This window comes from Pogoniulus pusillus, chromosome 20 (genome assembly GCF_015220805.1).
Source record: "Pogoniulus pusillus isolate bPogPus1 chromosome 20, bPogPus1.pri, whole genome shotgun sequence".
NCBI classification, from domain to species: domain Eukaryota; kingdom Metazoa; phylum Chordata; class Aves; order Piciformes; family Lybiidae; genus Pogoniulus; species Pogoniulus pusillus.
Genome location: NC_087283.1, coordinates 22632234 through 22659722, shown reverse-complemented (window position 1 = coordinate 22659722; position 27489 = coordinate 22632234). Strand labels below are relative to the sequence as shown.

Sequence of the window (27489 nt, the reverse complement as noted above, 5' to 3'; positions counted from 1 at the left end):
GCTCTGCCCAGGAGGCTGCTGGAACACTGCAGCAGGTTGCAGAGGGAGGTGGTGGAGGCCTCATCCCTGGAGATACTCAGGGTGAGGCTGGAGAGGGCTGGGAGCAGCCTGCTGCAGGGGAGGATGTCCCTGCTGGGTGCAGGGGTAGGACTGGATGGGCTCTGGAGGTCCCTTCCCACCTGCTGCAGGGGAGGATGTCCCTGCTGGGTGCAGGGGTAGGACTGGATGGGCTCTGGAGGTCCCTTCCCACCTGCTGCAGGGGAGGATGTCCCTGCTGGGGGCAGGGGTAGGACTGGATGAGCTCTGGAGGTCCCTTCCAGCCTGCTGCAGGGGAGGATGTCCCTGCTGGGTGCAGGGGTAGGACTGGATGGGCTCTGGAGGTCCCTTCCCACCTGCTGCAGGGGAGGATGTCCCTGCTGGGGGCAGGGGTAGGACTGGATGGGCTCTGGAGGTCCCTTCCAGCCTGCTGCAGGGGAGGATGTCCCTGCTGGGGGCAGGGGTAGGACTGGATGGGCTCTGGAGGTCCCTTCCCACCCCAACCCTCCCATGGTTGTGTTGTTTCAGTGTCTCTGTGGATGTAGCTCTCAACACTTGACCCTGGACACTGAACTCTTGAGTCTCTCTGGAGCAGAGCAATTGTCTGTGCTGGTCATGATTGTCCCTGGCCAGTGGGAGCAAAAGCATCCCTGAGGCCCTGAGCCACCTGGGCTGGTGGGAGGTGCCCCTGCCCATGGCAAGGGCTTGGCACTGGATGGTCTTGAAGGTCCAACCCAACCCATTCTGTGACTGAATGAACTCCTCTGGGCTGGGCAAGCCTGCTCTGCTCTCACAGAGGTGTTCACTGCTGCCCAAGCTGCTGGAGAGCTTTTTCCCTCTTGGAATGTCCACTCCTGACCTCCTGCAAGCCAGGGGAGGGCTGCACAGAGGGCAGTGTTTGGGCTGGGGTCTCTTTGCCCTCCGCCTTGGGGGCACGGGGAGGGTTTCCTGGCTGAATGTGTTTTGAAGCCTTTAATGCTGAGCCTTCCCTTCTGCTTTGTGGTTGACAGATGAAGGCTGGTTGGAGGTTGTCCAGTCTTTAATTAGAGTTATTCCATTAGAAGACCCCCTGGGACCTGCTGTCATAACTCTGCTCCTTGACGAATGTCCACTGCCAACAAAAGTGAGTCCAAAGCCTCTGCCTTCAGCTCTGCCTGAGCCTGGGATCCTGCTGCCTGCCACACCTCTGGCAGCTGCTGGGTGGCCTTCAGCAGTGCTGCAGACCTCTCTTCTCCAGCTGGCCAAGAAGGCCAATGGCATCCTGGGCTGCTCAGGACAGTGTGGGCAGCAGGAGCAGGGCAGTCCTCCTGCCCCTGTACTGGCACTGCTCAGGCCAGCCCTGGAGTGCTGTGTCCAGCTGTGGGCTCCTGAATTGCAGAGAGCTGCTGAGGTGCTGGAAGGTGCTGAGAGCAGGGCAGCAAGGCTGGGGAGGGGCCTGGAGCACAGCCCTGTGAGGAGAGGCTGAGGGAGCTGGGGGGGTGCAGGCTGCAGCAGAGGAGGCTCAGGGCAGAGCTGATTGCTGCCTGCAGCTGCCTGCAGGGAGGCTGTAGCCAGGTGGGGTTGGGCTCTGGTGCCAGGCAGGCAGCAGCAGCAGAAGGGGCCCCAGGCTGAAGCTGTGGCAGGGCAGGTGTGGGCTGGCTGTGAGGAGGAAGCTGCTGGCAGAGAGAGTGATTGGCACTGGCATGGGCTGCCCAGGGAGGTGGTGGAGTGGCCGTGGCTGGAGGTGGTGGAGAGGAGGCTGCATGAGGCACTTGGTGCCAGGGGTTGGTGGTTAGAAGCTGTTAGGTGATAGGATTGGACTGGATGGTCCTGAAGGTCTTTCCCAGCCTTCATTCTGTGCAGTGGGAGTGGTTGGCAGCTTGCAGTAGCCCTGGCAGCTTGGCACCTCCTTGTGCCCTGCAGCACTGCACAATTCGCCAAAGGAGGCAAAGCTGGGAGAGAGGAGAGGGAGAGTGGAGAGGAGGGAGAAGTTGTTGGCAGTGCAGGTGAGCAGAGACTGGCACAGGTTGAGGGTGGGGACAGCCTGGCACAGGTTGAGAATGGGCAGAGCCTGGCACAGGTTGCTCAGGGAGGTTGTGGTGTTCTGGTGGCACTGTTGATTCATAGAATGGGTTGGAAAGGACCTCACAGCTCAGCCCAGTGCCAACCCCTCTGCCATGGCCAGGGACAGCTCCCACCAGCACAAGCTGCTCAAGGCCTCATCCAGGCTGGCCCTGGACACCTCTAGGAAGGTTGTGGAGCACAAAAGCAGAGATTGGGATCAAAGATCACATCAAAGATCCCATTCTGTGCTTCTGTGCTCCACAACCTCCCTGGGCAGCCTGTGCCAGGCTCTCACCACCCTCAACCTCTGCCAGGCTCTCTCCACTCTCCCTCTCCCAGCTCCAAGCCATTCTCCCTCCTCCTGGCACTGCCAGCCCTTGCCCAAAGCCCCTCCCCAGCTCCCCTGCAGCCCCTTCAGGCACTGCAAGGCTGCTCTCAGCTCTCCCTGCAGCCTTCTCCTCCCCAGGCTGCACAGCCCCAACTCTGCCAGCCTGTGCCCACAGCAGAGCTTCTCCAGCAGCCTCTCAGCCTCTCGGTGGCCTCCTCTGGCCCCTGCCCAGCAGCTCCAGTCCCTTCCTGTGCTGGGGGCACAAGTCCAAACCAAGCTCTGACCACCTGAGGCTCTTGTGCAAGCTGAATGCTTCCTGGTGCACATCAGAGGAACTGCAAAGTGATTTTGGAACCCAAGCTGTGACCTGAGCCTTTGGCTGCCCTGAAAGGGGAGCTGAGCAGATGGAGAGCTCAGGCAGTGCTCCTGGGAGGAGAGCTTTGGGGTGGGGTGGTCTGGCTCTGCAGTGTGCCTGGGAATCAAATCAGTTGGGCTCCCAAAGCCCCACCTGGCTTTGCTTTGGGTGCTTCAAGGGGAGTTAGCTGTGAAAGAGGTGGCCAAAGGCATCAGCTGCCTGCTCCTGCTGTGCACAGGGGGTTTGGCTTCCTCCTCCTGCAGTCTCTCCTCTGAGGCAAGGAGCTGCAGCTGTGGGCTCTGCTGGTCACAGGCAGCCCAGCAAAGTCTTTGCTGCCCTTCAGTTTATTGCTGTTTAGGGTAAGGTGAAGTTCCTGCTCCCTAAGGACCCTCTGAAGTCAGAGCTGCACTTGTGTGTGACAGCTGGAGAGGGGCAGCAGCCTGGCTTGCATCTGCTGCTGTGGCAGGCTGAGGTGGAGGTGGCAGAGCAGGAAGAGGTTTGTTCTGGAAGGGCTTTGTTTAGCTCACAGCAGTGGCACCCACCCAGGCTGGCTGCAAAGAGCAGCCCTGCAGGAAGGGTTTGGGGGTGCTGGGTGCTGAGCAGCTGCCAGCAGTGCCCTCAGGCTTAGAGGTGGCCTGGCAGGGCTGGGGTAAGGCTTGGGCTCGGTGGTCCTACAGATCTGCTGGCACTGAAATGGGCCTGGGGTGGATTGAGTGAGTGAGGAGAAGCTGCCCAGGTGCCAGCAGTGCCCTCCTGCAGCCCAGCAGGCAGCTGTGTGCTGGCTGCAGCCAGAGCAGGGTGGGCAGCAGGGCAGGAGAGGGCATTGTGCCCCTGGGGTCGGCTCAGACCTCACCTCCACTCCTGCCTGCAGCTCTGCTGGCCCCAGCACAAGCAGGGCACAGAGGAGGGCACAGAGGTGGTGCCAGGGCTGGAGCAGCTCTGCTGTGGGCACTGCTGAGGGAGCTGGGGGGGTGCAGCCTGCAGAGGAGAAGGCTCCAGGGGCACCTCAGAGCTGCTGCCAGGGCCTGAAGGGAGCCTGCAGGGAGGCTGCAGAGAGCCTTTGGCTGAGGGGGGCTGAGGCAGGCCAAGGGGCAATGGTTTGGAGCTGAGGCAGAGCAGGCTGAGAGTGGAGCTGGGGAAGGAGTTGTGCAGTGTGAGGGTGGTGAGAGCCTGGCACAGGCTGGAGGTGTTCAGTGCCAGGCTGGATGAGTCCTTGAGCAGCCTGTGCTGGTGTGAGCTGTCCCTGCCCACAGCAGGGGGTTGCAGTGGTCACAGCAGTGCCCCACAGTCTGGTGGTGACTTCAGAGCTGGGACTCCCTTGTGCATTAAATTCTTCCTCCAGGGTGAGCTGAGGTTGTTCAGCCTGGAGAAGAGAAGGCTCTGGGGGAAGCCTTAGGGCAAGCATCCAGTACCTGAAGGGGTCTTGCCCAAAGTCCCTCCCCAGCTCCCCTGCAGCCCCTTCAGGCACTGCAAGGCTGCTCTCAGCTCTCCCTGCAGCCTTCTCCTCCCCAGGCTGCACAGCCCCAACTCTGCCAGCCTGTGCCCACAGCAGAGCTTCTCCAGCAGACTCTCAGCATCTCTGTGGCCTCCTCTGGCCCTCTGTGACCCTCCTATAGGCACAGGCTGAGGGAGCTGAGGGAGCTGAGCCTGGGGAAGAAGAGAAGGCTCTGGGGAGACCTTAGAGCAGGCTCCTGTGACTGAAGGGGCTACAGGCAGGCTGCAGACTTTGGACAAGGGCTTGGAGTGACAGGAGCAGGGGCAGTGGTCTGGGAGGAGAGCAGAGCAGATGCAGATTGGATGTGAGGAACAAGCTCTGCCCCAGCAGGCTGCTGGAACACTGCAGCAGGCTGCCCAGGGAGGTGCTTGGGGCCTCATCCCTGGAGACATTGAAGGTGAGGCTGGAGAGGGCTGGGAGCAGCAGTGGAGGCTGCCCCTGCTGCTGGCAGAGGGGGTAGGACTGGATGCCCTCTGGAGGTCCCTTCCAACCCATTCCATGGTTCCCACCTGTCCCTTCCTCCCTTCCCTTGGCACAACCCCACCCTCTGCCAGCCGTGCCGCGGGCAGGCCCTGGGCACTGCCAGCCTGCTGTGGTGGGAGCAGTCAGGGAGCAGCTGCCCGAGGCAGTGCTGTCTGAGAGCCTCCCAACCTTTGTGTTCCAGGATGCACTGCAGAAGCTGACTGAGATCCTGAACCTGAGTGGAGCTGCAGCCTGCCAGGATGCCTCTCACCCTGCCAAGCACCGCAACACCACGGCCGTGCTGGGCTGCCTGGCAGAGAAGCTGGCAGGTGAGGCGTGGGCTGGGGAAGGTGTGGGCAGGGGGAGGCATGGGCAGGCTGCCACAGCCTGCTCTGGGCCTTGCTCAGCCACTGCTGTGCAGCTCTCCTGGGAGACAAGGGGCAAGGAAGGGGAGAAATGGAGGATTGTTGTGTAGTCAGAGAGCTGCCAGCCCAACCTGGCACCCAGCCCTGCCCAACCAACCACACCATGGCACTCAGTGCCAACCTAGCACCCAGCCCTGCCCAACCAACCACACCATGGCACTCAGTGCCAACCTAGCACCCAGCCCTGCCCAAACAGCCACACCATGGCTCTCAGTGCCAGCCTAGCACCCAGCCCTGCCCAACCAACCACACCATGGCACTCAGTGCCAACCTAGCACCCAGCCCTGCCCAAACAACCACACCATGGCACTCAGTGCCAGCCTAGCACCCAGCCCTGCCCAACCAACTACACCATGGCACTCAGTGCCAGCCTAGCACCCAGCCCAGCCCAAACAACCACACCATGGCACTCAGTGCCCAGCCAGCCTTGGCTCCAACCCCTCCAGCCACGGCCACTCCACCACCTCCCTGGGCAGCCCATGCCAGTGCCAATCACTCTCTGTGCCAGGAGCTTCCTCCTCACAGCCAGCCCACACCTGCCCTGCCACAGCTGGAGGCTGTTTTCCTTTCCTCTGTCTCCCCCAGGCCTTGGCAGGGAGGTCAGGAGGGTTTGGGATGCAGCTGTGGAACTCTCTTCAGAGCAGGAATGGTCCCAGGTCGTTTGAGTGAGCCTTGGAGAAGTGAATCCACAGCCTCAGGAGGTTGGAGCAGGCCACGTTCCCTTGGCTACTCCTCAGCTTCCTCCTTCACTGCCAGCCAGTGAAGGGTGCCCACTGCTGGGCATGCTGGCATGGACACAGCAGCAGGCAGGAGGTTCAACCAGACCAAGGGCAAGGTCAGGGCAATGCCAGGCACTGATACAGGCTGGAGAGCAGCCCTGGGCAGAGGGACCTGGGGGTGCTGGTGGCTGAGAAGCTCAGCCTGAGGCAGCAGTGGGCACTGGCAGCCCAGAGAGCCCAGCAGAGGCTGGGCTGCAGCAGGAGCAGTGTGGGCAGCAGGACCAGGGAGGGGATTGTGCCCTGTGCTCTGCTCTGCTGAGCCCACAGCTGCAGCCCTGTGCCCAGCTCTGGAGCCCTGTGCCAGGAGAGGGCTGGAAGGTGCCCAGAGAAGGGCAGGAGGATGCTCAGAGGGCTGGAGCTGCCCTGCTGTGGGCACAGGCTGAGAGAGTTGGGGCTGTGCAGGCTGGGGAGGAGAAGGCTGCAGGGAGACCTCAGAGCTGCCTCCAGTGCCTGAAGTGGCTACAAGGAGGCTGCAGAGGGACTGCTCCCAAAGGCCTGCAGGGGCAGGAGCAGGGGCAGTGGTTTGGGAGGAGAGCAGAGCAGATGCAGATTGGATGTGAGGAACAAGCTCTGCCCCAGCAGGCTGCTGGAACACTGCAGCAGGCTGCCCAGGGAGGTGCTTGGGGCCTCATCCCTGGAGACATTGAAGGTGAGGCTGGAGAGGGCTGGGAGCAGCCTGCTGCAGGGGAGGATGTCCCTGCTGGGGGCAGGGGTAGGACTGGATGGGCTCTGGAGGCCCCTTCCAGCACTCAAGCTCTCCAGGTTGGCACTGAGTGCCATGGTGTGGTTGTTTGGGCAGGGCTGGGTGCTAGGTTGGCACTGAGTGCCATGGTGTGGTTGTTTGGGCAGGGCTGGGTGCCAGGTTGGCACTGAGTGCCATGGTGTGGTTGTTTGGGCAGGGCTGGGTGCTAGGTTGGCACTGAGTGCCATGGTGTGGTTGTTTGGGCAGGGCTGGGTGCCAGGTTGGCACTGAGTGCCATGGTGTGGTTGTTTGGGCAGGGCTGGGTGCCAGGTTGGCACTGAGTGCCATGGTGTGGTTGTTTGGGCAGGGCTGGGTGCTAGGTTGGCACTGAGTGCCATGCTCTGGTTGGCTGGGCAGGGCTGGGTGCCGGGTTGGCACTGAGTGCCATGCTCTGGTTGGCTGGGCAGGGCTGGGTGCTGGGTTGGGCTGGGTGAGCCTGGAGCTCTCTCCCACCCTGGCTGGCTCTCTGGCTGCAGTGGGCTCTGCTGGGTGCCCACTTGAGCTTGCTGCTGGAGCTGCCTGTGTTGCTGTGACTGGCAGGGTGCTGGCACCTTCCTTCCAGTCCTCCCAGGCCAAGTGCAGCAGCAGCCTGGAGCTGTCTGTGGCTTGCCCTGGGGGCTGTGTTTAGAGGAGCTGAAGAGCCTGGCTGGGAGCACTGAGGCTTGGTTCTGCTTTGCCCCAGGGCCCTTAGGTCTTCTCTGAGTCGTTGCCTTCTGCGTGCAGTGGGCAGAGCTGGTGGCTGCCATGGATGGGCTCAGTGTGTTCTCCTCTTCCCCCAGGTCCTGCCAGCATAGGGCTGCTCAGCCCTGGCATATTGGAGTACTTACTGCAGAGCCTGGTAAGTGCCTCTGTGCCCATGCACAGCAATCCTTGTGCCTGCTTGGTGCCAACTGGCAGGGGCAAGGAGAGAGCCCAGGGGAGGCTGTGAGGGTGGTGAAGGGATTAGAACATCTCTGCTGTGGAGGAAGGCTGCGAGCCCTGGGGCTGGGGAGTGTGGGGAGGAGGAGGCTGAGAGGGGACCTGAGCAGTGCCTGCAAAGACCTGAGGGGTGGGTGCCAGGATGGAGGTGCCAGGATGAAGGTGCCAGGCTCTTTGGGGGGTGCTCAGAGGCAGGACAAGGACCAAGAGGTATGAGCTGAGACCCAGGAGGTCACAGCTGAGCATGGGGAGAAAGTGTTTGGAGTGAGGGTGTTGGAGGCCTGGAGCAGGCTGCCCAGAGAGGCTGTGGAGTCTCTGCAGAGCTTCCAAAACACCTGCAGGGAGGCTGTAGCCAGGTGGGGTTGGGCTCTGGTGCCAGGCAGGCAGCAGCAGCAGAAGGGGCCCCAGGCTGAAGCGGTGGCAGGGCAGGTGTGGGCTGGTTGTGAGGAGGAAGCTGCTGGCAGAGGGAGTGATTGGCACTGGCATGGGCTGCCCAGGGAGGTGGTGGAGTGGCCGTGGCTGGAGGGGTTGGAGCCAAGGCTGGCTGGGCACTGAGTTCCATGGTGTGGTTGTTTGGGCAGGGCTGGGTGCTAGGTTGGCACTGAGTGCCATGGTGTGGTTGTTTGGGCAGGGCTGGGTGCTAGGCTGGCACTGAGTGCCATGGTGTGGTTGTTTGGGCAGGGCTGGTTGCTAGGCTGGCACTGAGTGCCATGGTGTGGTTGTTTGGGCAGGGCTGGGTGCTAGGTTGGCACTGAGTGCCATGGTGTGGTTGTTTGGGCAGGGCTGGGTGCTAGGTTGGCACTGAGTGCCATGGTGTGGTTGGTTGGGCAGGGCTGGGTGCCAGGCTGGGCTGGGTGAGCCTGGAGCTCTCTTCCAGCCTGCTTGGCTCTTTGGCTCCTTTTCTGGCAGCCTCTTGCAGCCTTTCCCTCTCTGCTGGGCAGTTGCTGAGTAACTTCTCTCCCTGCTCCCCTGCAGAACTTCCAGTCCCACCCCACAGTGATGCTTTTTGCACTGATAGCCCTGGAGAAGTTTGCTCAGACAAGTGAGTATCAGCCTGGGGCTGCTGCAGCAGCCCCCCCTGGGCTCCTGCTGCAGGCTGCTCCCTTCCTGCAGCTGCTGACACCTGGGAGCCTGAGGAGCTGCAGTGGTGGGCACCCAGGGCAGAGAAGTGCTTGCCCAGGCTCTGCTCAGGGATGGCCAAGGAAAGGGCAAAGGCTTCCTGCTGGAGCAGAGGAGAACTCAGCCCCTGGCAGGCTGCTGGAGGCCTGCAGCAGGCTGCCCACAGAGGCTGTGGAGCCTCCTGCTCTGCAGAGCTCCAAACCCCTCTGGCTGTGCTCCTGAGTGCCCTGCCCTGGGTGCCCCTGCTCTGGCTGAGCTCCAGAGGTCCCTTCCAGCCCCTCCCGTTCTGTGGCTCTGATTTATTGCTGCAGTGACCTCCTCTGCCCCTCCAAACCCTTCAGCTGTGTGCTGAAGCTCAGCACAACCCTGGGAGGAGCTGCTGCAGGAGGAGCTCTGACCTGAGGCCTTTGGGAGCGAACTGAGGCTGGCAGAGATGGGGAGCAGCTGGCAGAGATGGGGAGCAGCTGGCAGAGATGGGGAGCAGCTGGCAGAGATGGGGAGCAGCTGGCAGAGATGGGGAGCAGCTGGCAGAGATGGGGAGCAGCTGGCAGGGAGGGGGAGCAGCTGGCAGAGATGGGGAGCAGCTGGCAGAGATGGGGAGCAGCTGGCAGAGATGGGGAGCAGCTGGCAGGGGCAGAGGGGGAGCAGCTGGCAGAGATGGGGAGCAGCTGGCAGGGGCAGAGATGGGGAGCAGCTGGCAGAGGCAGAGGGGGAGCAGCTGGCAGGGGCAGAGGGGGAGCAGCTGGCAGAGATGGGGAGCAGCTGGCAGGGGCAGAGGGGGAGCAGCTGGGCCTGGCTCTTTGCAGGCAGCAGGGAACATTTCTTGCTGACACCCACAGACCCTGAGCAGATCTGGGGACTTCCAGAGCCCTTCTCCCCTCAGGAGCTGCTGTGTGCAGGCTTCTGCCATCAGAGCTTTGCTAGCAGAAGAGAGCTAAATCTGTGCTGGAGAGCTGGAGAGGAGCTCTTGCTGAGCTCTGCTGCAAAGTGGGGGAGAAGCTGGGCAGGAGGCAGCAGTGGGCACTGGCAGCACAGAAGGCCAGGGGCAGCCTGGGCTGCATCCACAGCAGGGTGGGCAGAGGTGGAGAGAGGAGATCCTGCCCCTCTGCTCTGCTCAGCTCTCACCTGCAGGGCTGGGGCAGATGTGAGACTCCAGCACAGGAGAGACCTGGACCTGCCAGAGAGAGTCCAGAGGAGGCCACAGAGGTGATCAGAGGTCTGGAGAAGCTCTGCTGTGGGCACAGGCTGGGGAGAGTTGGAGCTGTGCAGCCTGGAGAAGAGAATGGTCCAGGGAGATCTTAGAGCTGCCTGCCAGTGCCTGAAGGAGCTACAGGCAGGCTGCAGAGGGACTGCTCCCAAAGCCTGCAGGGGCAGGAGCAGGGGCAGTGGTCTGGGAGGAGAGCAGAGCAGATGCAGATTGGATGTGAGGAACAAGCTCTGCCCCAGCAGGCTGCTGGAACACTGCAGCAGGCTGCCCAGGGAGGTGCTTGGGGCCTCACCCCTGGAGACATTGAAGGTGAGGCTGGAGAGGGCTGGGAGCAGCCTGCTGCAGGGGAGGATGTCCCTGCTGGCTGCAGGGGTAGGACTGGATGAGCTCTGGAGGTCCCTTCCAGCCTGCTGCAGGGGAGGATGTCCCTGCTGGGTGCAGGGGTAGGACTGGATGGGCTCTGGAGGTCCCTTCCAACCCAACCTGTTCCATGCATCACTTATTCCTGCTCTGCTGGCACAGTCCTGGCCTTGGTCTGGGTCTGGAGCTGCTGCTTCCCATGGCTGTCAGGGAAGGTCACAGAACCCTCTCAGCTGCTCCCTGAGAGGTTGGACTGGGTGAGCTCTGGAGGGGTCCCCTCCAGCCAACCCTTTCTGTGCCTCCCTGACCTGACTGCTGAGCTCCTGGGGATGGAGTTTGCTGCCCTCCCCCTGCAGTTCTGAGCTCCCCAGCGGGCTGTGGACCCTGCTGGTTGGCACTCAGCTGGGCCCTGCTTTCTCTGCCAGCTCTTACAGCCTTTTGCCTTTGCCTCCTGCCCTGCAGGTGAGAACAAGCTGACAGTCTCTGAGTCGTGCATCAGTGACCAGCTGGTCCTGCTGGAGAAGTGGACAGAGAGCCCAGACTATTTAAAACGCCAGGTTGGCTTCTGTGCCCAGTGGAGTTTGGACAATCTGTGTAGGTATAACCCAGGGATGGGCTCTGTTCACAGCAGCCTCTGCTCCAGGGGGCTGGAGGATACTCAGGGCTTGCTCTTGCCTGCAAATCCCCTGCCTGACTGCCCTGCAAGGGGGGGCAAAAAGGAGCAAATGAAGCAAGAACTGCAGTGGGATTGCAGGGAAGGGAGGTTCTGCTCCCCTCGGACCTCACCTGTGGCACTGCCTTCAGCTCTGGGGCCACCAGCACGAGAAGGACATGGAGCTGCTGGAGAGGGGTCAGAGGCCATGGAGATGAGCAGAAGGGCTGGAGAAGCTCTGCTGTGGGGACAGGCTGGGAGAGCTGGGGCTGTGCAGCCTGGAGAAGGCTGCAAGGAGACCTTAGAGCAGCATGAAAGGGCTGGGGAAGGGACTCTGGACGGGGACTGGCAGTGCCAGGATGAGGGAGAATGGCTTTGAGCTGGGAGAGGGGAGAGGGAGAGTGGAGAGGAGGGAGAAATTGTTGGCAGTGAGGGTGGGGAGAGACTGGCACAGGTTGCCCAGGGAGGCTGTGGAGCACAGAAGCACAGAATGGGATCCACAACCTCCCTGGGAGCTGTTCAGGACCAGGCTGGATGAGGCCTGGAGCAGCCTGTGCTGGTGGGAGGTTGGCACTGGCTGAACTCCTGAGGTCCCTTCCAAGCCCTGCCTGAGTGAATGCCTGAGGGAAGCTTTGCTGCAGCACTCACTGAGCCTTCTGCCTGCAGTTCTGAAGGAGGGCAGGCAGCTCACCTACGAGAAGGTTGACCTGACCAACATCAGGGCCATGCTGAACAGCAACGATGTCAGTGAATACCTGAAGATCTCTCCACATGGCTTAGAGGTAGGCTCTGACTTCATCTCCAGCTGAAAGAGGAGGCTGAAGGAAAGCCTCAGAGGCTGCAGCTGACTTTGCACTGCCTTTTGGCTCGCTGTTGCCAAAGGAGAGCCCTTTGGTTTGGGCTGTCTGGGCTTGGAAGAGCAAGAAAGGGGAGGGAGGGAAGGAGAGGAGGGAGGGAAGGATGGAAGGGAGCAAGAAAGGGGAGGGAGGGAAGGATGGAGAGGAGCAAGAAAGGGGAGGGAGGGAAGGATGGATGGAGGGAAGCAAGCAAGGGGAGGGAGGAAGGATGGAGAGGAGCAAGAAAGGGGAGGGAGGGAAGGATGGATGGAGGGAGGGAAGCAAGCAAGGGGAGGAGGGAAGGATGGAGGGGAGCAAGCAAGGGGAGGAGGGAAGGATGGAGTGGAAAAGAAACAGGAGGGAGGGAAGGATGGAGTGGAGCAAGAAAGGGGAGGGAGGGAAGGATGGAGGGGAGCAAGAAAGGGGAGGGAGGGAAGGATGGAGGGGAGCAAGAAAGGGGAGGGAGGGAAGGATGGAGTGGAGCAAGAAAGGGGAGGGAGGGAAGGATGGAGGGGAGCAAGCAAGGGGGAGGGAGGAAGGGAAGGATGGAGTGGAGCAAGCAAAGGGGGGAGAGAGGCCGGAGCGGGGCGAGGGAGGGGAGGCAGGACGGAGGGGAGCAAGACGAGGCAGGGAGAGAAGGAAGGGAGGTGCAGGGGCGGGCGGGAGGGAGCGCTGGGCGGGAGCAGGGCAGGCAGCCTCGCCGCCTGGGTTGTCTTGACCTTTGGGGTTCAAGCTGCCCCTGCCGTGCTCTTTGGCTTCCCCCCGTGGCTCCCCCCGAGCCGTGCCCGGCCTGGGCTCTGCCCTGGCTGCGGCGGTAGCTGCTGCCGGCAGGGGCAGTCCCTGGCAGCGCCCTCCCTGCGCGGGCAGTGCCCCCCGCGGCCGGCGCAGCCTGGGCAGCTGCCGCCCTGCTCGCTGCCGTAGGCTCGCTGCGATGCTTCCTCCTTCGAGAGCGTTCGCTGCACCTTCTGCGTGGACTCGGGGCTCTGGTACTACGAGGTGACCGTGGTCACGTCGGGGGTGATGCAGATCGGCTGGGCCACCAAGGACAGCAAGTTCCTCAACCACGTGAGTCCGCAGCCTGGCACCGCCTGGGCACCGCTGCCCCGCGGGCACTGCTGCTGGTCCTGGGCTGGTACTGCAGCGTGTGGGGAGGGAGGGAGGGAGGGACGGAGGGGAGCAAGCAAGGGGAGGGAGGGAAGGATGGAGGGGAGCAAGCAAGGGGAGGGAGGGAAGGATGGAGGGGAGCAAGCAAGGGGAGGGAGGGAGGGAAGGATGGAGGGGAGCAAGCAAGGGGAGGGAGGGAAGGATGGAGGGGAGCAAGAAAGGGGAGGGAGGGAAGGATGGAGGGGAGCAAGAAAGGGGAGGGAGGGAAGGATGGAGGGGAGCAAGCAAGGGGAGGGAGGGAAGGATGGAGGGGAGCAAGAAAGGGGAGGGAGGGAGGGATGGAGAGGAGCAAGAAAGGGGAGGGAGGGAAGGATGGAGGGGAGCAAGAAAGAAGAGGGAGGGAAGGATGGAGGGGAGCAAGATGGGGGAGAGGGAGGGAAGGAGGAGAGCAAGAAAGATGAGGGAGGGATGGATGGAGAGGAGCAAGAAAGGGGAGGGAGGGAAGGATGGAGAGGAGCTCTTGGCTGTGCCCTTCTGCTTCCCTGCATTCCCTCCCCCCATCCCTGCCAGCTGCAGGCAGTGCTGCACCAAGAGGCTTTTAGCCACAGCTGCAGCCTGGCACTGCTGGCACAAGCTGTGTGTAGCTGCCAGTTGTGCCAGCTTGTACCCTGCTTGCTGCTGTCATCTCCCTCCTGCTTCCCCAGACTTCATTCTTCTTCTGTATCCTTTTCTCTTCTTGGGAGCCCTTTCAGGTGCCAGCAGTGGCTGCTGCCTGCTGCCTTCCCCAGAGCCTGGCAGCTTCCCAGGCACTCTACTTTGCCACAGGTCACCAAACAGCCATTTGCTTGCCCTCTTGTTGTACATTCATAGAAGGAGTTGTGACCTCCAAGATCATCCAGTGCTAGCCCCCCTGGCACGGGCAGGGACAGCTCCCACCAGCTCAGGTTGCTCAAGGGCTCATCCAGCCTGGCCTTGAACACCTCCAGGGAGGTGGTGGAGCACAGCAGCACAGAATGGGATCAAAGATCACATCAAAGATCACATCAAAGATCCCATTCTGTGCTGCTGTGCTCCACAGCCTCCCTGGGCAACCTGTGCCAGTGTCTTGCCACCCTCACTGTCTTCTTTACCATGGACATTCTGGCTGCCAGCAGGATGAAGGCTCCCTGGGTAGCAGCAGTGCCAGGGGGTGCTGGGGACATGTTCCTGCTGGGGAGGTTCCCAGTGGGCTGCAGAAGGAAATGTTCCCCCTGAGCACAGCCAGAGCCTGGGAGCAGCTGCCAGGGGCAGCAGTGGAGTGCCCTGCACTGGGCACTGGGCAGGGAGCTGAGCCAGCTCACTGCAGCTGCACCACCAGCTGGCAAGCTTGGCCCAGGTGCTCCTTGGGCTCCCTTCCAGCCTGGCACTCTGGGATCCTGTGCTTCCCACTGCTGGCTGCCTGTGCCCCAGCACCCACAGCTCCTGCCAGGCTTCTTCAAGGCAAGTGCACTTCAAGTGCCCCAAGTGCCAGGGCTGCTGGAGCCCTGCAGCTGCCAGAGCCCCAGGGCACCTCCCCCTCTGCCCTGCTGCTGCCCAGGACACTGCTGCAGGCCTTGTGGAGCCCTGGGCTGGGAGCAGAGCAGAACCCTGCAGCTCTGATCGACACCTGCAGGTGTAGAGAGTAGCAGAGCCCTGCAGAGGGCCCTGGGCAGGCTGCATGGGTGGGCAGAGGCCAAGGGGATGAGAGTGAAGAAGGCCAAGGGCAGGTTGTGCCCTTTGGCCACAGCAGCCCCAAGCAGCAGTGCAGGCTGGGGCCAGAGGGGCTGAGAGCAGGCAGGCAGAGAGGGCCCTGGGGGTGCTGTGAGAGAGCAGCTGCAGAGGAGGCAGCAGTGTGCCCAGGTGGGCAGCAGAGCCAGTGGCATCCTGGGCTGGCTGAGGAGCAGTGTGGGCAGCAGGAGAAGGGAGGTTCTTGTGCCCCTGTGCCCAGCCCTGCTCAGGCCAGCCCTGGAGTGCTGTGTGCAGCTGTGGGCTCCTGAATTGCAGAGAGCTGCTGAGGTGCTGGAAGGTGCTGAGAGAAGGGCAGCAAGGCTGGGGAGGGGCCTGGAGCACAGCCCTGTGAGGAGAGGCTGAGGGAGCTGGGGGGGTGCAGGCTGCAGCAGAGGAGCCTCAGGGCAGAGCTGATTGCTGCCTGCAGCTGCCTGCAGGGAGGCTGTAGCCAGGTGGGGTTGGGCTCTGGTGCCAGGCAGGCAGCAGCAGCAGAAGGGGCCCCAGGCTGAAGCTGTGGCAGGGCAGGTGTGGGCTGGCTGTGAGGAGGAAGCTGCTGGCAGAGAGAGTGATTGGCACTGGCATGGGCTGCCCAGGGAGGTGGTGGAGTGGCCATGGCTGGAGGGGTTGGAGCCAAGACTGGCTGGGCACTGAGTGCCATGGTGTGGTTGTTTGGGCAGGGCTGGGTGCTAGGTTGGCACTGAGTGCCATGGTGTGGTTGTTTGGGCAGGGCTGGGTGCTAGGTTGGCACTGAGTGCCATGGTGTGGTTGTTTGGGCAGGGCTGGGTGCTAGGTTGGCACTGAGTGCCATGGTGTGGTTGTTTGGGCAGGGCTGGGTGCTAGGTTGGCACTGAGTGCCATGGTGTGGTTGCTTGGCCAGGGCTGGGTTCTGTCCCCTGCTGCTCTGCTCCCAGCTCCACAGCCCAGCCCAAGCCTGGTCCCACTTTTCCAGCCTGGAGCTGCAGCTGAGATTTCAATTAAAACCAAAACCCAACAACAAAATAAACTCAGACCCACCCCCTGCCCATCCCCCCCCATCCTCAACCAACCCGCAGTGCCCTGGGGCACAGGCAGGGCAGATGCTGCCTGGAACTAGCAGTGGCTGCAGCTAAAGCTCCTCTGTCTGCCTTCAGGCTAAGAGGCTTAAAAGCTTTCTGGCCCTCAGTGCTAAGGAGCTTGGTGCCTGTGCATTGTGCTGCCCCTGCTTGCTGGGCAAGCTCTGCCATCAGGAGGTGGCAGCTCCCCAGAGCAGGGTTGTTCTTGCCTTGCTGGTGCCCAGGTGCTGGTGTTGAAGCTCCTGGAGTGCCTACCTGAAATCCAAGGCTCTTACCCCTGGCTGTGTCCCAGGGGCTCCAGCACAGTCCTCAGTGCAGCAAATGCTCTGTTTACAGCCTGTGCAGCAAAGGTCTGCTCCTAAAGGTGACATCAAACAGCCACTGCAAGCACAGAGCCAGGCAGGGCTGGGAGGGAGCACAAGGAGCAGGCAGTGCCAACCCCTGCCATGCCCAGGGACACCCTACCCTAGAGCAGGCTGCACACAGCCTCAGCCAGCCTGGCCTCAAACACCTCCAGCCATGGGGCCTCAACCCCCTCCCTGGGCAACCCATTCCAGCCTCTCCCCACTCTCCTGCTCAGCAACTTCCTCCTCCCCTCCAGCCTCACTCTCCCCACCTCCAGCTTTGCTCCAGCCCCCCCACTCCTGCCACTCCCTCACAGCCTCAAAAGTCCCTCCCCAGCTTTTTTGGAGCCCCCTGCAGATGCTGCAAGGCCACCAGAAGGTGCCCTGGGAGCCTCCTCTGCTGCAGCCTGCACAGCCCCAACTCTTTCAGGCTGTGCTCACAGCAGAGCTGCTGCAGCCTCTCAGCATCCTCCTGGCCCTGCTCTGGACACTCTGCAGCATCTCCACAGCCCTCTTGCCCCAGGGGCTCCAGCCCATTCTCTGGGCTTAGCTTCAGTTTGGGGCGTCAGAGCCTGCCTGCCCTCTGTGCTCCTGACTAATGCTGGGCTTGAAGAAATGGTTTGCTGCAGTCACAGAACAGGAGGGGTTGGAAAGGACCTCAGGAGATGGAGTCCAAACCCCCTGCCAGAGCAGGGGCACCCAGGGCAGGGCACCCAGGAACACAGCCAGGGAGGAGTTTGGAAGCTCTGCAGAGACTCCACAGCCTCTCTGGGCAGCCTGCTCCAGGCTCCAGCACCCTCACACTAAACAACTTTCTCCTCCTGCTCAGCTGCAGCCTCCTGGGTCCCAGCTCATTCCTCTTGGTCCTTGTCCTGCCTCTGGGAACCCCCCACAGAGCCTGGCACCTTCACCCTGGCACCTCCATCCTGGCACCCACCCCTCAGGTCTTTGCAGCCACTGCTCAGGTCCCATCTCAGCCTTCTCCTCTCCACACTACCCAGCCCCAGGGCTCTCAGCCTTCCTCCACAGCAGAGATGCTCCAGGTCCTTCATCACCCTCCCAGCTCTGTTGGATTTCATCTTTGGGCTCTCCTCTTTGGCAGATTCTTCTCTCATTCAGACTTTCAGTTCTGAATTTGCCTTGGGGCTATCACTTGGTAACCTTTTCACTGCCTGGGGGAGCTGGCACCGAGAGCCACGGCAGGCAGCAAATGCTGGGAAGGGGCTGTGAGTTTGTTCCTTCTGTGTGCTCTGTGTTCTGGTGGCACCTGGAGAGCCACAGACTCGTGGAATGGGTTGGAAAGGACCTCAAAGATATCCAGTGCCAGCCCCCTGCCATGGGCAGGGGCACCTCTCACCTGCACAGGCTGCTCAAGGACTCATCCAGGCTGGTCCTGAACACCTCCAGGGAGGTTGTGGAGCACAGAAGCACAGAATGGGATCAAAGATGTGGGCAACCTGTGCCAGGCTCTCCCCACCCTCAACCTCTGCCAGTCTCTTCTCACCCTCACTGCCAGCTATTTCTTCCTCCTCTCCCCTCTCCCAGCTCCAAGCCATTCTCCCTCCTCCTGGCACTGCCAGCCCTTGCCCAAAGTCCCTCCCCAGCTCCCCTGCAGCCCCTTCAGGCACTGCAAGGCTGCTCTCAGCTCTCCCTGCAGCCTTCTCCTCCCCAGGCTGCACAGCCCCAACTCTGCCAGCCTGTGCCCACAGCAGAGCTTCTCCAGCAGCCTCTCAGCCTCTTGGTGACCTCCTCTAGACCTGCTCCAACAATTCCCAGATCTTGGAGTGGAAGAAATGTTCCAAGCTTGGGGCTCAAAGCTAGGAGAGTGGTTCCATGTCTGTGCTGCCTTCTCAGGCTGCCAGGGGGCAGCTGTTTGGGTCGCAGCCTTCTGCTGCTCAGTGCAGTGGTGGCAGCCATGGGAGCTCAGAGAAGGAAACGCTCCTTGGGGAGAAGATTCTCTTGTCCCCTTCTCACTCCCAACAAACTCTTTTGGATGTGAGAATTAAGCTATGTGGGACCAGAATCTCTTCCTAGGGATGGGAGAAGCTCTGCCCTGGTGCTGGCTGCTTTAGCTTGTTGTGTGAGCAGCAGCAGCAGCAGCAGCAGCAGGGGGGGCCTGAGTGCTTTGCTCTCCCCGCAGGAGGGCTACGGCATCGGCGACGATGAATACTCCTGCGCCTACGACGGCTGCCGGCAGCTGATCTGGTACAACGCCAGGAGCAAGCCACACTCCCATCCCTGCTGGAAAGAAGGTACCCAGCGCAGCCTCTGCTCTGCTCCTGCTTGCAGCTGCAGCGTTGCCTCCAGGGAGCGCTTGGGGAGGAGGAGCAGCAGAGCTGTGGCTGCCTCATGCTTGGTTCCTCTCCTGCCTGCGCTGCCCAGGGTGGCTCCAGGCTCTCCTTCCACAGCCTGTGTGCAGAGAACCTCGCTGCTGGGGTGCTGGGAGGTTGTTTTCCCTGCAGAGTCACAGCTCACAGCATCTTAGGGCTTGGAAGGGACCTTTGGAGAGCTTCCAGCCCAGCCCCACCCCTGCCAGAGCAGGGCCTAGTGCAGGCTGCACAGGAGCCCATCCAGATGGGGCTGGAGTGTCTGCAGAGCCGCTCTGGGCAGCCTGCCCCAGGGCTCAGCCTGGCAGTGGAGCTGAGCTGGAGCTGCCTGTGTAAGGGAAACCAAAGCAGCAAAGCCTGCTGCTGGCCACCGGGGCAGGGGAGAGCTCTGGAGGCTGTTTGCAGCCCCAGAATCACCTCCGAGGGAGGGACCTGGAAGGCTCACCCAGTGCAGTGCCCCTGCCAGGGCAGGCAGTAGGTGCTCCTGGAAGCGGGGCTGAAATGTGGCGCTGAGGGTGGCAGGAGCTGCTTTAGAGAGGAGGAAGGAGCTGTGAGGGGGCAGCTGAGCTGCCTGTGCGCTCAGAGCTCCTGGGCACCTGCTGGGGCGGCACAAATCAGCTCTGACCTCCTGCTAGGAGTCTGTGCCGTGCCAGGCTGGCGTCTGTGCCGTGCCAGGCTGGCATCTGTGCCGTGCCACACTGGCATCCGTGCCGTGCCAGGCTGGCGTCTGTGCCATGTCACGCAGGCGTCCGTGCCGTACCGCGCTGGCGTCTGTGCCGTGCCACACTGGCATCCATGCCAGGCTGGCCTCTGTGCCATGCCGCGCTAGCATCTGTGCCATGCCACACTGGCATCCGTGCCAGGCTGGCCTCTGTGCCATGCCGCGCTAGCATCTGTGCCATGCCACACTGGCATCCGTGCCAGGCTGGCCTCTGTGCCATGCCGCGCTAGCATCTGTGCCATGCCACACTGGCATCCGTGCCAGGCTGGCCTCTGTGCCATGCCGCGCTAGCATCTGTGCCATGCCACACTGGCATCCGTGCCAGGCTGGCCTCTGTGCCATGCCGCGCTAGCATCTGTGCCATGCCACACTGGCATCCGTGCCAGGCTGGCCTCTGTGCCATGCCGCGCTAGCATCTGTGCCATGCCACACTGGCATCCGTGCCAGGCTGGCCTCTGTGCCATGCCGCGCTAGCATCTGTGCATGCCGCACTGGTGTGAGCTGTGCCCCCCAGAGTCCCTGACTGGTGCAGTGGGCTGGGTCGGAAGGCAGCCCCAGGGGGCATCCACTCCGACTGCCCTGTGCCCAGCAGCGACATCTCCACTAGAGCAGGCTGCTCACAGCTCCTGTCCAGCTTGGGGCTGGGGCTGTGAGGAAAGGCCAAGGAGAAGCAGGTCAGAACCACGGAATAGGTTGGGTGGGAAGGGGCCTCCAGAGGGCTTCCAGTCCAAGTCCTGCAGGGGCATCCTCCACTAGATCCATTAGGTCCACTGGATCCACTGGATCCCTTGCCTATCTCCAGGGATGGGCCTCAAGAGCCTCCCTGGGCAGCCTGCTGCAGTGCTCCAGCAGCCTGCTGGGGCAGAGCTTGTTCCTCACATCCAATCTGCATCTGCTCTGCTCTCCTCCCAAACCACTGCCCCTGCTCCTGTAAGAAGCTGCTCCCAAGGATGGATAAATGGAAACAGCTCTTCAGGATCACCTTCTGCACCATACAGAACTGACAGGGCTGGAGGGGACCTCAAGGCTCACCCAGTTCCAGCCACCCTGCCATGGGCAGGGACACCTCCCACTAGAGGAGGTTGCTCAGAGCCCCACGTTAGAAACGAGCAGGTGAGAACCTTAGGCTTAGCTGCCCAAGAGTTTGAAGCAGGCAAGGCAGTGCAGCTGCCCCTTCACACCCAGCAGTGTCCTGCCACCTCTCTCAGCCAGCTCTTGCCACCCTCAGCTGGGTTTCAAGCTCTGCCCCAGCAGGCTGCTGGAGCACTGCAGCAGCTTGCCCAGGTTGGTGCTTGAAGGGAGGCTGTAGCCAGGTGGGGTTGGTCTCTTCTCCCAGGCAACCAGCAACAGAACAAGGGGACACAGTCTCAAGTTGTGCCGGGGTAGATACAGGCTGGGTGTTAGGAGAAAGTTGTTGGCAGAGAGAGTGATTGGCACTGGCATGGGCTGCCCAGGGAGGTGGTGGAGGCACTGTGCCTGGAGGTCTTCAAGAACAGACTGGCTGAGGCACTCAGTGCCATGGCCTGGTTGACTGGCTAGGGCTGGGGGCTAGGTTGGGCTGGATGAGCTTGGAGCTCTCTTCCAACCTGCTTGATTCTGTGATTCTATGATCCCTGGAGATACTCAAGGCCAGGCTGAGCAAAGCTGAGAGCAACCTGCTCTGAGAGCTGCCCGCAGGGGGGTTGGCCTGGATGCCCTCTGGAGGTCCTTTCCAGGCCGTTCCCTGCTTCTCTGCTGAAGACAAAGGAGACCTCCAGCAGCGAGTGCCTGAGCTGGCAGCACTTGACAGCTCTGAGTCCGCTTTTGTTCTGCCCCGCAGGGGACACGATCGGGTTCCTGCTGGACCTGCAGGAGAAGCAGATGATCTTCTATCTGAACGGCAGCCAGCTGCCCGCCGAGAAGCAAGTGTTCTCCTCTGCCGTGTGAGTGCCTGCCCCGGGGGGACCGCACCGCACCGGCGGGGGGTGGCTCTCCTTAGCCTAAGTGTTTCCCTTTGGAGATGGAAATCGCTGCTGGTGGTTGACCTGAAGCCATCTTCCAGCACATTTCCCAACGCAGAGTTCCTTAGGGGTGAAAAGGAAGAGGAATCATTTCACAGGCTGAGGTTTCGGGCTCCAGAGTGAAGGCTGTGAGCTTTGCAGGGCTGGCTTCGGTTGGATGCTTCCTGCTGTGGGAGCAGCACACCTTGGAGAGGGAATGAGGCTGGAGCAAAGGGGAAGAAACTTCCAGAGGTGCTTCAGTGTTTCTGAAGTCTCAGTCCTGTAAATTCACAGCTTCACAGATTGCAGTGGGTGGGAAGGGACCCCCCCAGGGGCATCTTGTGCAGCCCCCTGCAGGCAGCAGGGACAGCTCCAGCCAGAGCAGGCTGCACAGGGACACAGCCAGGCTGAGCCTGGATGGCCCAAGGGATGTGGCCTCAAGCACCTCCCTAGGCAGCCTGTGCCAGGCTCTCCCCATCCTCCCTGGGCACAACTCCCTCCTGATGCCAACCTAACTCTGCCCTGCTCCAGCTCCAAACCATTGCCCCTGGTCCTGTCCCCACAGCCCCTTCTGAGCAGTCCCTCCCCAGCCTGCCTGCAGCTCCCCTGCAGACACTGAACTGCAGCTCTGAGCTCTCCCTGCAGCCTTCACCAGGCTGCACAGCCCCAACCCTGCCAGGCTGTGCCCGCAGCAGAGCTTCTCCAGCCTCTGAGCATTTCAGTGACCTCTCAAGCTCCTACAACAGTTCCCAGGTCCTGCTTCTGCTGGGGGCCACAGAGCTGGACACAGCCCTGCAGGTTTTGAAATGCAGCCCTGAGGTCTCCCTGCAGCCTTCTCCTCTCCAGGCTGCACAGCCCTAACTCCCCCAGCCTGTGCCCACAGCAGAGCTGCTGCAGCCTCTGAGCATCTCTGTGGCCTTCTTTAGCCTCTCTCTAGATTGCCAAAGTTAGAACTTTGGGTATTGGCCAACCTGGGCCCTTCTAGAATATCAGACCTAAGGGGGCAGGAGCTGTGGAGGTGTTTCCAAGGTGGCTGTGACTGAGAACAGCTGTCCTGAAGTGATCCTGCAAGGGCAAAGCCCAGCAGATGGGCACCGTGCTGAGAGGGCTCAGCCCTGCACTCATCCTGCACAGCTCTCACACAGCAGCTTCACAAGAGCTGCAAGACCCCAGGTTTGTTCTTGCCAGCTCAAGCAGAGGAGCATGGAGAGGGAGGGTCCCTTGCAGCTGAGCAGTGGGCAGCCCTCTCTGGCTGCTGAGTGCCGACAAACCCTGGCAGCAGAGGGAAGCCTGCAGCTGGAGCTGGCCCTGCCAGAGGCTTTGCTCCTCGCTGCCTGTAGAAGCCTCCTGGAGCAGGACCTTGTCTCTCAGGGTGGCAGTGGAGCTCTGTTGTGGCTGAAGTCACCCTCCAAGGTCTTGTTGTTCATCTGGTTGCAGGTCTGGCTTCTTTGCTGCAGCCAGCTTCATGTCCTACCAGCAGTGCGAGTTCAACTTCGGGGCAAAGCCTTTCAGGTACCCTCCAGCACTGAAGTTCAGTACCTTCAATGACTATGCCTTTCTGACAGCAGAAGACAAGATCATTCTGCCCAGGTAAGCCTCCTGCCTGCCTGCAGAACAGCAAAACCCTTTGCTTCCCACTCGTGGGCTCCTAGAACTGTGGAGCTGTTCCAGCTGGAAAAGAGCTCTGAGATCCCTGCCCCCTCCCTGGAGGTGTTCAGGGCCAGGCTGGATGAGGCCTTGAGCAAGCTGGGCTGGTGGGAGGTGTCCATGCCCATGGCAGGGGGTTGGATCTGGGTGATCCTTGAGGTCCTTTCCAGTCCAACCCACTCTAGGACTTGTGGAGTCCCAGCAGCAACCCGGCCCCACCGTGGGCACTAAACCCTGCCCCCAGGGGCCATGGGCACAGCTGGCTGGAGCACCTCCAGGGAGGGTAACTCCACCACCTCCCAGCCTCTTCCAAAGCCTCTGCTTAGCAAAGCTACCCTTGCTAAGGGATCACAGCTCCATAGGTGGCAGAGTTAGAGCACAAACTGCAGTGCAACTGAGTGGGCAGGGCAGGAGACACCAATCCAAACCCATCCACTCAGGACAGCTTCTGGTAGCAACAAGCTAAATGGAAATGGATCAGTGATCAGCACACAGAGAAGTGCCCTCAGTACAGCTGCCTCCTGCTGCCTGCCAAGGGGCTAGGCTGCTTGAGGAGGCATAGCCTTAATTCAATCAAGGTTGAGTCTTAATTAACTTTGACCTGATTTGTGAGGTGGCAGAAGGAAGGTCTGGGGACTGCCTCAGGTTTGGAGTTCTCCTTTCCTGATCCAGGTGCAAACACCTCCATGTGTGCCTGGCAGAGGTTATTCCAGTTCAGAAGGGCTTCCCCTAGAGACAAATCCAGCAGGAGGGAAATGGATTAGGAACAATTGCTCCTGCACTTGGCAAATGTCTGGCAGGAGTGAAAGCTGAGAGCCTGTCTGGCTCAGGTCCTGATGATAGAATAACTCAGAGTTGCTTTGGTTGGAAGAGTCCAGCAGCAACCAGCCCCACCCTGGGCACCAAACCCTCTGCCCAGGTGCCATGGCCACACAGCTCTGCAGCACCTCCAGCCAGGGGCACTCCCTGGGCAGCCTCTGCCAAGCCCTGACCACTGCACCAGCAGAGACATCTCTCCTCCTCTCCAGCCTAAGCCTCCCCTGGCACAGTTCCAGCCCAGGTCCTCTCCTCCTATGCCCTGAGCCCAGGGGGCAGAGCCCAGCCCCAGCTGGCTGCAGCCTCCTCTCAGGCAGCTGCACAGAGCAATGAGCTCTGCCTCAGCCTCCTCTGCTCCACACTGCACACCCCCAGCTCCCTCAGCTGCCCCTCCCCAGCCCTCTGCTCCAGACCCTTCCCCACCTTCATTGCCCTGTTCTGGACCTGCTCCAGCTCCTCAGTGTCCTCAGAGTGCAGGGCTGACAACTGAACCCAGTGCAACACAAACAATAGCAGAAAGCTGTGCCATTGGTACCCACTCAGGGTTCTGGTGCACTGCAAGGCTGCTCTCAGCTCTCCCTGCAGCCTTCTCCTCCCCAGGCTGCACAGCCCCAACTCTGCCAGCCTGTGCCCACAGCAGAGCTTCTCCAGCAGCCTCTCAGCCTCTCGGTGGCCTCCTCTGGCCCCTGCCCAGCAGCTCCAGGCCCTTCCTGTGCTGGGTTGCCAGAGCTGGAGGCAGTGCTGCAGGGGAGGGCTGAGCAGAGCAGATTGGAGGGGCAGAATCCCCTCCCTGTGCTGCTGCTCTGCCTGCTCTGCCTGCAGCCAGCACACAGCTGGCTCTGGGCTGCCAGCCACCAGTGGGCACACTGCTGCCTCCTCTGCAGCTGCTCTCTCACAGCACCCCCAGGGCCCTCTCTGCCTGCCTGCTCTCAGCCCCTCTGGCCCCAGCCTGCACTGCTGCTTGGGGCTGCTGTGGCCAAAGTGCACAATCTGCCCTTGGCCTTCTTCACTCTCATCCCCTTGGCCTCTGAGTTGAGTAGCAGAGGCTCAGGGTCGTGCTGGGCACGATGCAGCACAGCTCCCCTGTGTCTCTGTGAGCCAGACTGATGTGTGTGGGGGGGTTCTGCCTGCAGGCACAGGCGTTTGGCCCTGCTGAAGCAGGTCAGCATCCGCGAGAACTGCTGCACGCTCTGCTGCGACGAGGTGGCAGACACCGAGCTCAGGCCATGTGGGCACAGGTAAGGCTTTGCCAACAGCCCTGCCACAGCCAGGGAGGCAGATAAAGAGGTCCCACATCCATTGGCCTGCAGAGTGGGTTGGGTTGGAAAGGACCTTGAAAGATCAGCCAGTGCCAGCCCCCTGACACGGGCATGGACAGCTCCCAGCAGCACAGGCTGCTCCAGGCTTCATCCTGCCTGGCTCTGAGCACCCCCAGGGAGGTTGTGGAGCACAGAAGCACAGAATGGGATCAAAGATCCCATTCTGTGCTTCTGTGCTCCACAACCTCCCTGGGCAACCTGTGCCAGGCTCTGCACACCCTCACTGCTAAGAATTTCCTTCTCCTCTCCACTCTTACTCTCCCCTCTGCCAGCTCAAGGCCTTTATTCCTCACCCTGGCACTGCCAGCTCCTGCCAGAAGCCCCTCCCCAGCTCTCCTGCAGCTGCTGCAAGGCTGCTCTGTGCTCTCCCTGAAGGATTTCTTTCTACCATCCAGTCTGAATCTGCCCTCCTGGCTTAGACAGGATCTTAGATAGAGCCCAGGAGCAGTCCCTGATTCTCTTTGCTTTGCTCCCCAGCATGAAGGCAGAACTGCTGCTCTTAAGGGTGCCACAGGTGAGGGCAGGAGCTGCCCACTCCTGTCAGAGAACCAAGCAGGTTGGAAGAGAGCTCCAGGCTCAGCCAGCCCGACCTGGCACCCAGCCCTGCCCAACCAACCAGACCATGGCACTCAGTGCCAACCTAGCACCCAGCCCTGCCCAACCAACCAGACCATGGCACTCAGTGCCAACCTAGCACCCAGCCCTGCCTAACCAACCAGACCATGGCACTCAGTGCCAACCTAGCACCCAGCCGTGCCCAGACCATGGCACTCAGTGCCAACCTAGCACCCAGCCCTGCCCAACCAACCAGACCATGGCACTCAGTGCCAACCTAGCACCCAGCCCTGCCCAACCAACCACACCATGGCACTCAGTGCCAACCTAGCACCCAGCCGTGCCCAGACCATGGCACTCAGTGCCAACCTGGCACCCAGCCCTGCCCAACCAACCAGACCATGGCACTCACTGCCAACCTAGCCCCCAGCCCTAGCCAAGCAACCAGACCATAGCACCCAGCCCTGCCCAACCAACCACACCATGGCACTCAGTGCCAACCTAGCACCCAGTCCTGCCCAGACCATGGCACTCAGTACCAACCTAGCACCCAGCCCTGCCCAAACAACCACACCATGGCACTCAGTGCCTACCTAGCACCCAGCCCTGCCCAACCAACCACACCATGGCACTCAGTGCCAACCTAGCACCCAGCCCTGCCCAGCCAACCACACCATGGCACTCAGTGCCAACCTAGCACCCAGCCCTGCCCAAACAACCACACCATGGCACTCAGTGCCAACCTAGCACCCAGCCCTGCCCAAACAACCACACCATGGCACTCAGTGCCAACCTAGCACCCAGCCCTGCCCAAACAACCACACCATGGCACTCAGTGCCCAGCCAGCCTTGGCTCCAACCCCTCCAGCCACGGCCACTCCACCACCTCCCTGGGCAGCCCATGCCAGTGCCAATCACTCTCTCTGCCAGCAGCTTCCTCCTCACAGCCAGCCCACACCTGCCCTGACACAGCTTCAGCCTGGGGCCCCTTCTGCTGCTGCTGCCTGCCTGGCACCAGAGCCCAACCCCACCTGGCTACAGCCTCCCTGCAGGCAGCTGCAGGCAGCAATCAGCTCTGCCCTGAGGCTCCTCTGCTGCAGCCTGCACCCCCCCAGCTCTTCCACTCAGAGCTGAGCTGATTTAGTGCTGCACACTGGCAGAGCTCTCTGCAGTGTGGTTCTGCCAGCCTGGCCAAGCTGCATCGTGCTGGGGGTGTGGGGGTGAATTGTTCCTGCTCCCAGTGCAAGCCTGAAGTGCTTTTTGTCCCCCTGCAGTGACCTGTGCATGGAGTGTGCCTTGCAACTGGAGACCTGCCCTCTGTGTCGCCAGGAGATCCACACCCGCGTCAGACACATCTCCCACATCTCATGACACAGGGGGAGCGAGGCCACAGACTCGAGTTTTAGTCACCTCCAACCAGAAGGAGGGGGGCAAAAAGACAACCCAACCCAGCAAGCACCCAACCAACCCACCCAGACATCTCTAAGCAACCTTTGTGCGCCCAGAGCCGGCGCCGGGGCCGGAGGTGGTGCTCGGCTCTCACCTCCTTGGCTTCAACACCACAGCCCTGGAGAAGCCACCTGAGGTTGGCAGCCACGGGGCCAGCCTGAGCAGCCAGGGGGGGCAGCCTGAGCTGTGAGGTGAGGGAGGCAGCCTGAGCTGTGAGGGGAGGGAGCCTGAGCTGTGAGGGAGGCAGCCTGAGCAGTGAGGGAGGCAGCCTGAGCAGTGAGGGAGGCAGCCTGAGCTGTGAGGGAGGCAGCCTGAGCAGTGAGGGAGGCAGCCTGAGCAGTGAGGGAGGCAGCCTGAGCTGTGAGGGAGGGAGCCTGAGCTGTGAGGGAGGCAGCCTGAGCAGTGAGGGAGGGAGCCTGAGCAGTGAGGGAGGCAGCCTGAGCAGTGAGGGAGGCAGCCTGAGCTGTGAGGGAGGCAGCCTGAGCTGTGAGGGAGGGAGCCTGAGCTGTGAGGGAGGGAGCCTGAGCAGTGAGGGAGGCAGCCTGAGCTGTGAGGGGAGGGAGCCTGAGCTGTGAGGGAGGGAGCCTGAGCAGTGAGGGAGGCAGCCTGAGCAGTGAGGGAGGCAGCCTGAGCTGTGAGGGAGGGAGCCTGAGCTGTGAGGGAGGCAGCCTGA

The 27489-nt window shown here is 61.7% G+C and overlaps 1 protein-coding gene across 1 annotated transcript in view; it reads left to right on the top strand.

Moving 5' to 3' along the window:
- RSPRY1 (ring finger and SPRY domain containing 1) overlaps positions 1-27092 on the top strand; it is a 52829-nt gene extending 25737 nt beyond the window's left edge. Inside the window, exons 5-16 of the mRNA XM_064159808.1 lie at positions 1047-1159; positions 4922-5048; positions 7445-7503; positions 8559-8625; positions 10732-10863; positions 11588-11703; positions 12679-12822; positions 18144-18255; positions 20871-20973; positions 22468-22620; positions 24627-24731; positions 26642-27092. Of these exons, the coding sequence (XP_064015878.1) occupies positions 1047-1159; positions 4922-5048; positions 7445-7503; positions 8559-8625; positions 10732-10863; positions 11588-11703; positions 12679-12822; positions 18144-18255; positions 20871-20973; positions 22468-22620; positions 24627-24731; positions 26642-26738 (1328 nt within the window). The 3' untranslated portion in view covers positions 26739-27092. The remainder of the gene's footprint in view (positions 1-1046; positions 1160-4921; positions 5049-7444; positions 7504-8558; positions 8626-10731; positions 10864-11587; positions 11704-12678; positions 12823-18143; positions 18256-20870; positions 20974-22467; positions 22621-24626; positions 24732-26641) is intronic.
- Positions 27093-27489: the final 397 nt, after the last annotated feature.